General features: G+C 40.7%; 1 protein-coding gene across 1 annotated transcript in view; it reads left to right on the top strand.

Annotated features, from left to right (window-relative positions):
* EGFLAM (EGF like, fibronectin type III and laminin G domains) overlaps positions 1–8,668 on the top strand; it is a 107,310-nt gene extending 98,642 nt beyond the window's left edge. The window contains exons 19-23 of the mRNA XM_063291127.1: positions 2,851–2,929; positions 3,665–3,808; positions 5,241–5,324; positions 5,812–5,915; positions 7,238–8,668. Coding sequence (XP_063147197.1) covers positions 2,851–2,929; positions 3,665–3,808; positions 5,241–5,324; positions 5,812–5,915; positions 7,238–7,392 — 566 coding nt within the window. The 3' untranslated portion in view covers positions 7,393–8,668. The remainder of the gene's footprint in view (positions 1–2,850; positions 2,930–3,664; positions 3,809–5,240; positions 5,325–5,811; positions 5,916–7,237) is intronic.
* Positions 8,669–14,907: the final 6,239 nt, after the last annotated feature.

Genomic DNA, 14,907 nt, shown 5'->3' with positions numbered 1-14,907 from the left:
CCAGTTTCTCAAACTTTAAATTTCTCTACTTTTTCAATATACTTCTAATTTAAAAAAAAAAAAAAAAAAAGGAAAGGTGGCAAGATGCAGAGAAGAGTCCCAGCCTCCAAGGTCTTCTTTATGTACAATCTTTATGTACATAGGACCCATAGGCTTTTCTAGAGGCCCAGAATCATCTGGAGTCAGGTATTTTTACATCCCTACCAATCAAAAGATAAATAAAATGAATGGGTGGTTGTAGCATGGTGCTCTGTTTGGAGGCATCTCCACCTATGCAGAAAAAACAAGAATAAATATACTGGTGGATGAAATTCCAAGGAAGTAGGAGTTGCAGGAAGCAACACCTAGTTTGCCTTCTGAGTAAAGGCTTGGCCACCCTTATTTTGTGTAGAGAAAACGACCCCCAGCAGATGTGTTTTGAGTGACCAGTGCAAGTGCAAAACCCATTATCCAAAGCCAGATTTAAGATGAATTAATTGGAGTGGAAGATTTTGATCCAACAAATAATTTTGAAAAGAGTTAGTCCTATTTAGCTAGAGAGCATTGGTCTGGTTTATAGATTCAGGGATCTGTGGCAACTTTTACAGGAGTGCAGGGCCACTGTTCAGATCTGATCATACCAATTGCAGCAGCGGCCATCAAATCAAGGTTTTGCTTTCTTATAGATGACACCTGTGCGTGAGTGCAAAGCCACAGCCTGCAGTAACGTTCAGGAGAAGGCTAGCATTTACTTGAACTGGACTGCTTTTTTCCCTAACAAAATTCTGGGTTGGAATGTTCCAGTCAGTAAATTTGTGAGCCAACCTTGCTTAATGGCTGCATGCAGAAAACTGCATTAGAATAGAGAAGGGTTTTTTTTCTGCTGAAAAATAAAATCTGAATGTTCTTCTGCTTTATGCTGACCCACTGAAGAATGTGGAAATTACTGTTTGAACAGTAAGTAACATCTGTGTGAAATGTGTTGAATAACTGCATAGAGGTCCACTGCTAGCCACGATAGCACCAAAGCAATGAAATGGTCGCTGTGATGTCACAATGTTTGCCACTTTGTATCTTCTGTATTGTCGTAGCATTGTCCACAAGTACATAAGGGGCAAAGTTGGCACCACAAGGCACATTTCATCACTTAGCCTCTCTTGTCCCCTGGGCATGCCTATGATTGTGTGTCTGTGTGCCTCTTTTTTAAACTTTGCCATATGATTCAACCTGCTTTTTGCAGCATCTGTAGGTAATATCATTCATAATCATATCCTGGATTAGAGTATACTGGCATTATTGTGAGTTGGCTCATACCCAGCTACTTGTTTTATTATCTGTGACTAGTAAAAAATGTCCTGAATATTAACATAGCTATATGTAGGCAAATGGCTTAATAAAACAGTGTGAGAGGTGGTGCCGTTTGTGGGTTGATTTGCACAGCTGACTTAAAACACTAAAAATTAAAAAAATATATAAGTCACAGGAAGTGACTGGATCTGGATTAGACCATTTGGTGAAACAAAATACTATTTCTATGAAAGTGCAATCAAGCATACAACACCTCTGCTCAGTGAGAGCTGCACTGTGTGTTTGCTGCAATTATATGGTTTGGCTTTGAGGCCTGTCTGGCTCCAAGGAGACTCTGCGTTTGGGAGGGAGGCAGTTTGAAACCTGAGAAACAGCAAAAGAGGTTTGCTAAATAGGAGGAGGAGGAGATGGCTTCAGTGCAACATCCACTATAGACTTTGTAACTGTCCTGTTGAAAATGAAAGATTAAACAAATGGTGGCTCATTTGCAACATTTTGCTAAAATGACAACTAGTCCTAATAGCCTGAAGAGAGGGGACAACAGAAGAAGCCATGGAGAAACCAGTCCCATTTCAGATGAAGAGGCTGTTACCAATCACATGGTTGATAGTCTTGGCTTTGGCTGTTATCTCGGAGGTTTAGGGCCAGGAGATGGTGTGATTGGTTGGACATGGAGCACCTACTCTTTAATGTAGGGGTGTGATCTTTTTCAGTGGAGACAATCTTGAAATGTTCTATGCGATGTTTGAATAAGTGCTGGGAGAAATGTTGCTCCTTGGTAAAACGGCGGCTGTGCTGAGCGGTTTGAAGGGCAAGCTTTTGAAGAGCTTCAATATGAAGGACAAGGGGGAGCTCTTCCTGGTACTGGGATGTACAGATTTGAGGAGGGGAAGGGTTGGAGAAGGAAAAAACAGGTTTTGCTTTGTCCTGTCCTGGGAAGAAATGAAGCAGTTCTGCATAGGCCTTCATCTGAAATGGACAAATTGGAGAACTGAGCACCCTAAGTGGATGGCATGTCGTTTCCTGTAGAACTCTTCATTACAAAAGAATGTGTTTATAAGAAAATAAAATAGGGGAGGGGATCTGGCAATACAGGAGCAACATACAGTACATGACATCAACAATTACTCCTGCCTCTTTCTCCAAGAGCCATTTGCTTCCTCTTTGCTCAGTCCAAAACAGACACAGTAGTCCATAGACCACTTCAGAGCATGTTGTTGTATTTGGGATGACTTCAAGAATAGGTCTAAAGCACATGCAGATGCTCCTTCCTCCTTCCTTGTTATATTCTCCCTTCAGACAAAATTAAGACAATTCTGTACTTATTTACACAGGTGAGAAAGTGTCTTACTTTCAGTCTAATGTAGAGCAAAGAAATGGGATTTTCCTAATTCATGTGTCATCACCTACCATTATTGAAAGGAGAGAAGGACCATAAGATCCCTATAATAATAGGCTTGACCTGTAGGAATAAGGAATTGTGTTTCCTTCTCAGTTTGCTGATACCTACCTTTGAATACATAAAACCTAAATTTTAATATTAAGTTTCCCTTAATATTTTAGCTGTGATGGAAGCCATTGAAATTCCACAGTTCATTGGTCGCAGCTACCTTACATATGACAGTCCAGACATCCTTAAAAGGTAATTCATACAGTCCAAGCCTGAGTCTTGCTTGTAGCTCTGTCATCCAGGAATGCTCTTGGATGTGTGAGTGGTTATGGATTTATGCAGGCACATGGCAGATATTAAAAGCATTAGAAATCTTCCCAGATTTAGACTAAAATCCATTTTACTGTTATTTTAAAACTGCCAACAGATTTCACATAGTGCTATTTAGTGCCTTCTGAGTATTTTGCACACAGCTGCCATAGGCCATGCTGGCAAGAACGGGTGAGAGTTGAACTCCAAAATGTTTAAAGGACCAGGATGCTTATCACTGCTGAATAGGAAAATATGGTAGAAAAGGAGACATACAAAGCTTCAGTGAGAGGCCAAAGTCTAACTCAGATTTCTTTAATCTGGTGCCCTTCAGATGTGCTTTTACCATGCCTATGAAAGAACTACTTTTGATATGGATATAAACCACATCATAGAGGGTTTACTCATATGTACAAAGATAAACAAAACCCAGTGCTTTTTTCTCAAACCAGTTGTGTGTTTTAAAAACGTAGTTATTTGGCACTTTTCAAATCAGCTAGTGATTCATTATTCCCCAAAGCCATTTTAGGGAGATGCCTAACCAGATCTTTAGCAGAAATATCTTATCCGATTGATGTTATATTGTAGGAGTGCAGAGGAAGGAAGTAATAGGTTATCGCAATCAATTTTAGGTTATTTTCCCCACACCACTTAATTATTATTTCATACACCTTACAGAGTGTCAGGATCAAGAACAAATGTGTTTATGAGGTTTAAGACTACATTGATGGATGGTCTATTGTTATGGAGAGGTGACAGCCCAATGCGATCCAACAGTGACTTCATCTCCCTTGGTCTTCAAGATGGTTCCTTGGTCTTTAGGTAGGCTATCCACCAGCTTGGAACAGGTATAGCTGTGATATTTACATAATTCCTGCCTTCTGAATTGTGAACGAATGGCATTTTTTCTGCGTAATTGAGCTGCCCATTTCTAGAAATGAATTGAAGGAGTCCTGTAGACTAACCCTTCTTTAAACAAACAAATAGCCATTACAGAATGTCTGTAATGGTTATTTGTTTGTTTAAAGAAGGGTTAGTCTCAGAATCAGACAGGCTCCAGCATCCAGTGAAAATGTTTGGGGATGGTGGCTCATTTCTCAGTGTGATGAGAGAGGAAGTGTTAGTAATAATAAGCCCTAGATATCTGTTCCCAGTCCCTTCCTGGAAAAGATAATCCTTTAGGGAGGAAAATAATATGTGCCTGGATGCATACAGAGTTCTGGGTAATAGACTGAATTATAAAAAACCATTTCCGGTTCATACAAATCTCAAATAGCAGAAAGTATGAAAAGGACAAAAAAAAGAAAGTGCAAGTTTGTTAATGGAGAAGTAGATGAAGATGAGATATCCCTGGTTAATTTTATATTTTATTTAACTCATTCCATGTCTCAGTCATGCACCAAAGCATTATCATAAATTAGTAAGACAACTAAATCATTGTAGTGAGAATCATTTTCCATGGCACCTGTTGTTAGTAATAGTAACTTTATTATTTTGCAAATAACCATGTTCTTTCCTATCCAAAAGCAGCCTCTTTGGTGGTTCCTCTGCCTTTGCTCCAGCTGCACAAGTACATCAAACAGCTATATGGAAATCAAGACCAGATCATAATATTATGCTGTGTCCCTAACAGCTCTCCTTCCTCTTGGTTTCAAATGCTGGAAGTTCTGCTGTGCAGTTAATAGTGCTGCCAGAGGAACTATGGTTAAGTAGAAGGGTTTCAGTCATGAAAGGGAAGGAGGTGTCAGTGGGCTACAAGATCTCTCCTTACCAATCTTTTTCTACACAATCCTGTGCACACATATTAGGAAATGCCATTGGATTTATATAACAGTGCAGCCTTAATCTCAAGAGAACACCTATCCTGGGTCTATGTCAGTTATAATCCATATTTTGTCATTTTTCTTTCTTTTGCTCTTTCACTGTTTTTGTTTTTATAATTGCTATAGTTTTACTGTTTTGAATGCGTTTAATATCCTTGTAATCTGCCTAGAGCAGGGTTTCTCACCCTTGGCGAGTTTAAGATGGGTGGACTTCAACTCCCAGAATTCCCCAGCCAGCAATTCTGGGAGTTGAAGTCCACCCATCTTAAACTTGCCAAGGTTGAGAAACACTGGCCTAAAGAATCCCAGTTATCAGAATAGAATAAGGAAAAGTAACTGTTGTCCAATAACTGTTGTTTAATGAAAGGGACTGAACTTAGGCATGACTGTCTGTTCTCTAGAATCCGGTGACGCTTTTCCTTTGTTTTCAGCTACAATCTGGGCAGTGGCATTGCTTATATAATAGTGAATGGCTCTTTCAATGATGGCAGGTGGCACAGAGTTAAGGCAGTTCGGTGAGTTGTGATCCTTGATCCTTGAATAGTTCTGTTCTTCATGAAACATCAATACGTAAACCCACTTTCAATATTTTTTAAAAGTACAAATACAAGCTGTATTTCAGGCATCGTGTTTTAATACCCGTGAAATATTTTACATGGTGGTTTGAAGTTGTCTTCTCCAGGGCACCTAAGTTCTTCATACAGACGTTATGACATTGTGTCAGCATGAAGCATCTTTGCAAATGACATTGGGAATCCCATTTCTCCAGTTTGTGATAGCCAGCATGTGGGTCCACTTTGCAACTTCATTGCAAAAATATTGGTACCACTTTGTAAGCACTACAGCTTCCTCCCTTAACGGAAGGTCCCTCTTCCCCTTCTTAAGCTCTGCTATCGTCCATCAGCAGGAGGCATCTGAAACACGTACAACTCCTTATCACATTAAACTAGTTATACTGTGATAGAATTTGAATGTGGGCACATACCTGTTTCTCAATTTAAGGGATGGACAATCCGGGAAGATAACAGTGGATGATTATGGTGCCAGAACTGGAAAATCTCCTGGAATGATGAGGCAGTTGAACATCAATGGGGATTTATATGTTGGTAAGTCCTGCTAAATTTGTTTGGCCCCATTTAAAGGGGGCGGGGGGTCAGAAAAAATCAGCCTGATTTTTTAATTATTATTTTCAGGGATGCCCTAGGTATGCATTTTTTTTTCTTTATGTCCCCACCCCCACAACAACAAAAATCTAAAAATTGGTCCGTTCTCTTTAAGAGTCCAAAAGTGGTGTGGCTGCAGGCAATCCTCATGTTTGTTCCCATGCTGTGTTGGCTTGATGGTTGAGACAAGAATGGAAAATGCATTCAGGGTTCAGTACAGCTGTGAATATGGGATGGTATCCAGTGAACTCCTCCCCACAATCCCCTTTATGTCTCCCATATTTTCCCTAGAGCATTGAGGGATCCTCTGGAAAAGGATTTGGATAGATGTTGGAGCTGAAAGAGAGCCAATTGGGTGCGGTAGTTAAAGGCATTGGACTAGAACCCAACTCAGAGTGAGTCCTAGTCCTGCCTTAGACACACAACCAACTGGTGACTTTGGGCCAGTTCTTCTCTCCCAGCCTTAGGAAGAAGCAGGCAAGGGCAAGCCACTTCCAAAAATGTTGCCAAGAAAACTGCAGGGACGTGTCCATGTGACCAAGTGTCAAGATTGACTCAAAGGCACTGCACGGACGTGCACACGCACGCACACACTCTCTCTCACACACATATTGATGAATGGACATCTGCTCACATAACTCTGGATTTCACCCTGAGTTGTTTTTTTCCACATTGTCTTTTTCCTTCCCCATGTATGTTTGGAATAATGCCTGATAAAACAAAATGCAGGGAAAACCCTTGTCTTGGAACTGACAGCCCTCAAGGACAAGATGTTCACTGTAACATTTAGTGCTGTTTTTCATAACAGTCACAGCAAAACACTCCTGCATTGACTACCTTTGTTAGGGGAAAGATTTATGATCTCCCCTTTAGTTTTTCCAGCCCATTGAAAAATGTTTATCCAGAAGCAATTGCAGATCCTTTTCAGACCTTCCCCATCAATCTGGGGGGCATTGAAGGGTGGAAAAGGTGGACCGAGACAGTTCATGTTCCTACTGATCTCCACCCTCACTTTTAAATGCCTGGAGGACGCAGGGCAAAATGGGACGATATCTAGGTTGGAAAACAGTCACTTCCAAGGTGCTTCCGTAATATAATGAATTTTGTTTCATTTGGCATTTGGTCTTACCGTATTAAACGGAACTTACTGAAGTTTAATGAATCTGCTTTGAGAGCCACCCTGAAGGGTGTTTGTTTTTAAGGCCAGAAAATGTCTTACAGAACTTTATAAAAGCCTTCAATCACTTTCTTTTTCTCTCTGGCAGGGGGAATGAAAGAAATAGCGCTGCATACAAACAGACAGTATATGAGAGGTCTGGTAGGTTGCATTTCCCACTTCACACTTTCTACAGATTTTCATATTTCACTAGTTGAAGATGCAGCGAATGGGAAGAACATTAACACTTGCGGGACAAAGTAATAGACAGAAATCTGTCACACAGAAGATACCGTTGTGTAGCAGCAGCAACAAACGGACTGATCTTGCACAGTGAGGACTTCTCCCACGAAACACCTGGAAGAACGAATCAGAAGTGAAGTGAAAGCAAAACAAAAGGGACCATTTGCCATTCTCTTTTCCTTTGGATGTTGTGCTCTTTCAGTCATGCCGAATGCTTTGATAGGGAGCATCACAACGATTACTATTTTAATTACAGGACAATCCAGCCAAATCCCAGCCCTGCTACATACGGCTGGTGCTTTTCTTGCTGTGCCCCATACATAAAACGTACAGCTCTGGCAGATCTATCTATCAGGCACATCTGGTTCATAAGTGAATGGCATTTGCAGGGGACAGTTCACCCCCTGAATAAGAAATGGCTCAGATCTGCAGCAGCTTGCACTGTTTATTTTGTTTATTTGTTAGATTTCTATTTTGCCTTTCCTCAAAAGCTCGAGGAGGCACAGCACAGGCCTCCTTCCTCCAGTTTTTCCCCGCTCTGTGAGGTAGGTTGGGCTTAGAGAGAGTGACAAGCCCAAGTCGCCAGTGGGTCTCTGGCTGAGGGGGGACCTGGACCTGTTCCCTCTGGTCCTAGTCCAAGACTTTCACCATTAAGCCATTCTGGCCCTAGTTATGGAGCCCAGGGCTTCTGAGGGTGGGAACAGCTCCTGCCTTATCCACTGTGCTTTATCACAGAACAAATTCTAAGGTCACCATTTATGTTTTCCACAGCTGCTCATTTTTTGGCTCTGCCCCTCAGTTCTTCTCCTTTAGAAACAGCGTGAGGACTGGCTCGTCCAAATTAGAGGGTAAAGCAGTGGTAATTAAGGGTTAATACTACCAGCAACCACAGCTGTAGGGTAGTTTGATCTAAAAGAGCTGCTCCATAAATACAGTAGATGCCCACTTCTTTGAATGCGGTGCTAAAGCCGGAACCACTGGTCCAGCTTAACTGTCACCTACCTTTATTAATGGGGTGGCGGTGAAGTCCATCAGCAGAGCACATGGTTAGTTTCTGGACTGTTCAGCAGCAAGACCCCTAGGACTATGCATGAAAAAAAAAACACGGTCTTTCCCTATGGCTCAGGCCATAAGGAAAAATGGGAAATTGCTTTCTCCTTTATTATGCAGCCCAGGCCCACAAGCTAGATGGGGTTGTGGTCCACGCTAGGTGCTACCTGCCTCGCAACTAGCAGAAAATTTAGATGAGTTGGTTTTTAATAAGTTTTGAAAGTATTAAAGTTTGTTTAGTTTAGAATCTGTTATCAGAAAAGATTTTCTTAAAGATTTGATTAATTGTTGGAGAAAAATTATATCCTTGGCAATTTTTTTGCAGTCAAAGACACTACACTTGTTTAACAAGATCAAACATATAGACCAGCCTCCCTCCCTCCCTCCCTCCGTAGCACTCATAGCACAGGCCCACCAAAAGGAAATGCGTTGCTTTTTGCTAATGTTTTTGCTTGCAAATGAGGAGGCTGCTGCTCCGTCCTATTTGCATGAATAAAATTAACATTACAACAAAAAGACTGAACTTTCCCAGAGTGTACACAGACACACATACACACCAGCCCAACCCATCATAGAATCTTTGCAATTTTAGATGCACTCTTAAATTTAACAACAGGACAGAAGGGTATGCACAGAGGGCACATGCTCACACAATGTTATACTAGCACTGTTTACATTTACACACCCTCAGCAGCTTGTGTGTGAAGCACAGTAGTGGATGCACACACACCCTTGCATTATCAGCCTGCAAAATAAAGCATAGCTCATCATCACATGCAACATTGCCTATCCACCCAAGTTCTCCATAGCTGATCTTAAAAAAATACGGAGCGATGTACCAGGCAACCTGTCAGACATACAGCTCTGGGCAACCTTCTGTCTGGCCATGTGCTTCTTCACCTTTTTCCTCTCAACCCTCATTCCCACAATCCTCCACCCATCTAAATTTATAACAGCCGGAACCAGACTGGTCTCCACTGCTGTTGTACTGTCTGGGCTGGGGAAAGCTTGAAAAAAACCACGTGCCCCAATCAGCAGCCCTCTCAGAGGGCTTAAGACACTCAGATCGAAGCTGCTTGAAAAATAGAAAAATCTCTTTGTTTCACACTCAGAACAAAACTAGTCCTGCCTTGAAACAGAATAATTAGAACAGGTCAGATTGTTTCAAGGTTGACCATTTTGTACATCCTGATAAAAGTCCCTTTGACCAGTTTCTCTGTTGGTTGGGCAAATTCCAAGGAGCGCTTCTGTTTCATTTCAGACTCCGAACACTCTACACTTTTTTGTGGTTGAAGGCCTTGAAGGTCAAAATATTTAGCATGCCCTAAGACCATAGACATGAGGTCTGTGAAAAATAACATGCTAAAAAGGAGGACTATAGTATTTACATGTGGTGGATTTGTATATATGGGATTACACATGCAGTGTCTCTTCTTTCTTGTAGATGAAGTTATATTATACAGGAAGGGACAATTTTGAACTTTTGAATTGCTTATTTTTTTCTGCACTAAAGGAACCTGAAATATCCTTGGCTCTTTAACTGAGCACTCACACGTCAACTTGCTAGAGGAGATGGGGCACCCACAGAAGTGGGAGGGTGTGTCAGAAATAACCAAGATGCTGACTGTGTGAATGAAACTCTGCCCTTTTACATGTGACACAAGTTAAAGTGGTGGGGTTTCAATCACACATTGTCGCCACCATCTTGATTTTTTTTTTGATACCCTATAGAGGAGGAAGGTATCATATTCTGCAAACATAAGCTTCTCTCAGTTAGACATTTTGATGTACATCGACAACATGTTATGGTAACTTTATGAGTCATGGAGATGATCTCATCCTCCTCCTCTAGGCATCAACCTACGCTTTCCCTCCTTCATTCCCCCCCATCTTTAAATGGATAGCCAAAATCATGTGAAATATACTATTCTTCCAAACTCTGAAAGTTACATTTTTGCTCCTATAGGCTTTTGAGGGGAGCTTTGATGCTTATTGCCCCTCCCCATTCGTTTCCCTGAACACATCACTTTTGAGCAAGCATGCAGGTGCTTCATATATTGTTCCCCTAACACTACTTACTACTACTTACTAACTTACTACTCAGAAGTAGTAAGCAGAGTAATTGGGTCTGGTTAAAGTACCTCTGCTTTCCCAATCTGATGGACCTGGCAAGGTTGCCCCAAGGACCCAGTATCCATCCTCTCCCCAGCATCTTCCAACAGACAGACTGAAAGTTGAGATAATTATGCTTAAGAGAATTGGGGTGTTCAGATAAAGTCCTTGAAAAGTCTGCATCCTTCTACAGAAATGCCCATCTTATAGTTCAACTTGAAGAACCTTCCTCAGTGTAAATATAGGAACAAATCCTTTGAGGAGCTCCATGTTACTTTGGGATTCTTCCACGAAAGTTTGGATAAAAGTTTCATTTTTGATACAATTAACCATCAGGCCTCTGCTTTCAGTAGTTTTTTTGTCCTACAATGGAAAGAAGAGGTGGTGGGGGGGGGTTGTTTGTTTTTTTGTTTTTAACAGAGTTGATCTCAGTACCTCAGTTAACCTTCCTGGAGTGCAGTTTCTGATCTGGAATCTAAATTAAGTATAAATTGCATTCATGGGTTTGGCTATTATGCTTTTAGTTACATCTAATTTAAGATTGCTTATAGCTAAGGTAATTTTCTTGGTAGCTCTAATTTTGGCCAAATGTGTGTTTGAGAACTAACTACTGTTTCATCAGAGACCAAGGTAGGAGTTTTCCGTAAGTATCAGGTCATGCTGCAACCTGATCTAGCCTTTAATACAAAGATTAACTCATTTCATTATCCTCATTTTGCTCTAATCTCTCTCATCATCATAAGAACTGGCATAAACTGAATAATTTTCAGGCATGCTGCTTTAACTTAAATAGGTTTGCAGATTTTTGACAGTCTGAAGACTTGCTCAGATTCAAAGCAGAAAAGGTATCTCGGGTGCCTGAAAGAATGTATCACTGAGACCTATGCAGCCTTAGGGGGGGAAAAGACATCAGTGAATGGCACATTCACTTAGAGAGATTGGGACTTCAGCAGTTTTCCAGTAGAGGAGATTTGCACGGATTTCACTTGGGCATCGGTGTGCACACATGATGAATACACATGGGCAGCTTTCAGTAGATGGCTTCTCCAGAAAACGCTAGTCTTCCCTAGCATGACACTGCTTATATCTTGAGATAGAGAATACCCTCTGGCATCTCAGAAGAAAATTACTGTTCATTTCTATTCTCTGAGTCACTCAGAAGACATTTAACCAGCCTCTGATTTCCAGAATTGGCACTGTGATTTTAGAGTTTATAAGGGAGGACTTTGTGGGATTGTTCCCCCTCCTTAAAGTCAACTTTTTTTTTCCTCTCTGCTAGCAGTCTGTCTGGTATTCTAACAACTGATACTCTCTTCTCTAGTTCATGAACTTTTCTTGCCCACATGCCGCACAAAAAGCAGATACAGCACATGGCTGGCCCTTCCCATCCAGATTTTCAATACATGTGTGCCTTTATTTGCCAGAAATTATGGAAAGGCAAGAGAGCAAGTAGCAAGGCTGGCAAGCATCTTTCCTGTGCTGCATTTAACAGTCTCTGAGTGGTGATAAGGAAGAGAATACAGGTAGTCCTCACTTAATGACCATTTAATGATGGTTCAGACTTACAACAGTGCTGAAAAAAACCATTTACAACCAATGCTCACACTTACAGCCATCTCAGCATCCCCACGGTCACGTGATCATGATTTGGAGACTTGGCAACTGGTTCACATTTATGACCATTGCAGCGTCCCATGGTCACATGATCACTATTTTCGTTTTTTAATATAAGAATTTCATTAAGTTTCAAGCAAAGATAAAAGCTACAGAAAGACAAAAAACTACAAAGGAAAAAAGAGAAAAAACTAAAAATGTGCAGAAACACAAGAGAAAAAATTTTCAGTTATAAAAAGAGGTGACTTCCAACTTTTAACAGCAAGGATATATAAGATTTCCATAATCAATCCCTTACTCTACATTAAACCAAAATCACATAATTTCTATAAATTATTCCATTAGCACATTGTAAAAATCACTAAATACAGTTATTTCCTCCCCTTATATTAGAAGAAGAAGAAAAATTTATATAAACCTAATCAACTCCCCCCCAAAATAACATTTATTTTCTTCCTCCTACTATACATTTCTGTCTATTATAATAAAGATCAAACTAAAAATATATAAATTGTCTGCCATTGTATTTGATAATACAATTTTAATTATCTTAATCATATTAAACCTAAAACCATCCAAATAGACATTTTTTTATTATACCTTAATCCAAATCGTTAAAGATAAATGAAATCAGCCAAGCCCTAAAAGCAATCCAGATAAATATTCTTAAACCCTTATCCCACTTCAAAATAAACCAGAGCATTTACATATCCCCACAATGTGCACAGAGCTTTTTCTTTAAAAAAATTGAACAACTCGACTGCCCCCCTCAAAAAGTCCGACTTCTCTTCAGGAGACCTCCCATACATAATAATCCCTTCTTTTCCATGGTGTTCCATCAGAAGGTCAATTTCACTTTGTGGCTTGCAACTCACTCTCTCCCTTAAAATTTCTCCGACTCAACTATCCGATCTTCATCCAGCATTTCAACAGAAATCCTGATCTTACTCTTAGAAGAGACATTTCTGTCACTGTTAAATTCCTCAGTTTCATCCACAACATCTCCAGCCAGATGATACATTTTAGACCTCATATTTTCCACAATGTCTTGAATGTCTTGCATAAAAACTTGGTAAGAATCAGACAAAATCTGTTTAAAATCTTGGTGGAAGTCCAAGAAAATCTGTTTAAAATCCTCCATGTCTCACACAGTAGATTATGGTGCCCCCTAGGAGCTTAACCAGTGAAAATCGAAGATATGAAAGAATTCTGGAATATATTTAAACAAGCGAAAGTGAGATATGCAGACAGTTCCCCAGGGAAAGTAGAAGCAGAAAACTGAAAGTTCAAAACATCTGATTCAACGTGTAGGAAAACGCTAATATCTTCAAATTTAGTACAAAAATAATAACAGAGAGACAGTTATTTACTGGGATTTATAATCCCAAAAATAACGATAAGCACCAAGAGAACCCGCTTCTCCTTGCTGTAGAAAGTCTCTCTTAGGGTACACATACTTAAAAGGAATATAAATTGGGTGATTTAGAAATGGGGTGGCCGGTCTTAGTGTCCCTTTAAGGCTACAGTGCGGCTTGGAAATGGTGACGTCCCAGCCTCCCAGCTAGCTCTTACCAGTCAAATGCGAACGCTGTTTGCCATCTTCTGGCTGCAAGCCGCCATCTGGAGGACAGATGGGGTGATTCCAGGTGTTTTCCTTTTTCTGGAAAAACACTCCTGGGCTTCAGGAAAAACCTGCCTGAGCCTGGAAAAACTGTCATGTTGTTAGTTCTGCCCACTGAGCCTGCGGGCACAGCTGTTCAGTCCTCCATGTCCCCACCGGAAGTCACATGATCGCCATTTTCGACCTTCCCGGCTGGCTTCTGCCAAGCAAAATCAATGGGGGACCATGTGATTTGCTTAACGACTACATCGTTTGCTTAACGACTACATCGTTTTCTTAACGACCACAGTGATTTGCTTAATGACTGCTGTATAAAAGGTGGCAAAATCAGGTCAGATTCGCTTAGCAACTGAAACTGCAGTCTCAATTGTGGTAATTAAGCGAGGACTACCTGAAGTATCTCAGATAGCATGTAAACAGTCATTTTTTCTTAAGGGCCCCCAATCATGGTTGCATGTTGCTCTGGCAGTTGAAGTGATGCAAAAATACCTTATAAATGTACAGGATGCTGAGGTTCTGCAGAGGGATGATTGCTTTGAATCCAGGAACTGGGATGAGGCAAGGGCTCCAGCCAATGGTAAACAGGCCAGTCCCATGCTCTGCAGAGTGTCAGGACTGCAGAGAAAATAAATCCACTGTTCTGGTTTCAAATAAACTGTAGCAGAGCTAACAGCAGATGGGCAAAAACTACTCCACTGTTAAAGCCACATGCCAGTGCACAGACCCAGGGCTAGTTCCAAAGCACTGAACCCTCACGGGGTGGTAGCTTAAGGAGTTTTTCATTTTTCCCATATAGAAAGGAAATGTATCTACAAATGTAGGCAATTACCTGTGAATGAGTGAATGAATGAATGCATATTCCAGAGGATATCATTTATTCTGAAGAGAATGCAGAAATGCAGGAAGCAATTGCCATCCATTTATCTCTAGGATCATTCCCTTACATATTCATCTGCCTTAGCTGAGATCTTCCCGCCGTATAGCAGGAATACTGCTGTTTGATCAGAGGACTTGTCAAAGACCACTGAATACTTGCATTTAGAACTTTGGGAACTTCAGTTTATTTTTTTTTAATGCACATCAAGTATGAAATGCCAGTGTGTATGCATTCAATAGCCAGGGCATTCCAGGAAGTGTTG

Source organism: Candoia aspera, chromosome 2 (genome assembly GCF_035149785.1).
Source record: "Candoia aspera isolate rCanAsp1 chromosome 2, rCanAsp1.hap2, whole genome shotgun sequence".
Taxonomy (NCBI): Eukaryota; Metazoa; Chordata; class Lepidosauria; order Squamata; family Boidae; genus Candoia; species Candoia aspera.
The sequence above is the reverse complement of the archived record's forward strand: the minus strand, read 5'-3'. Positions and strand labels throughout refer to the sequence as shown.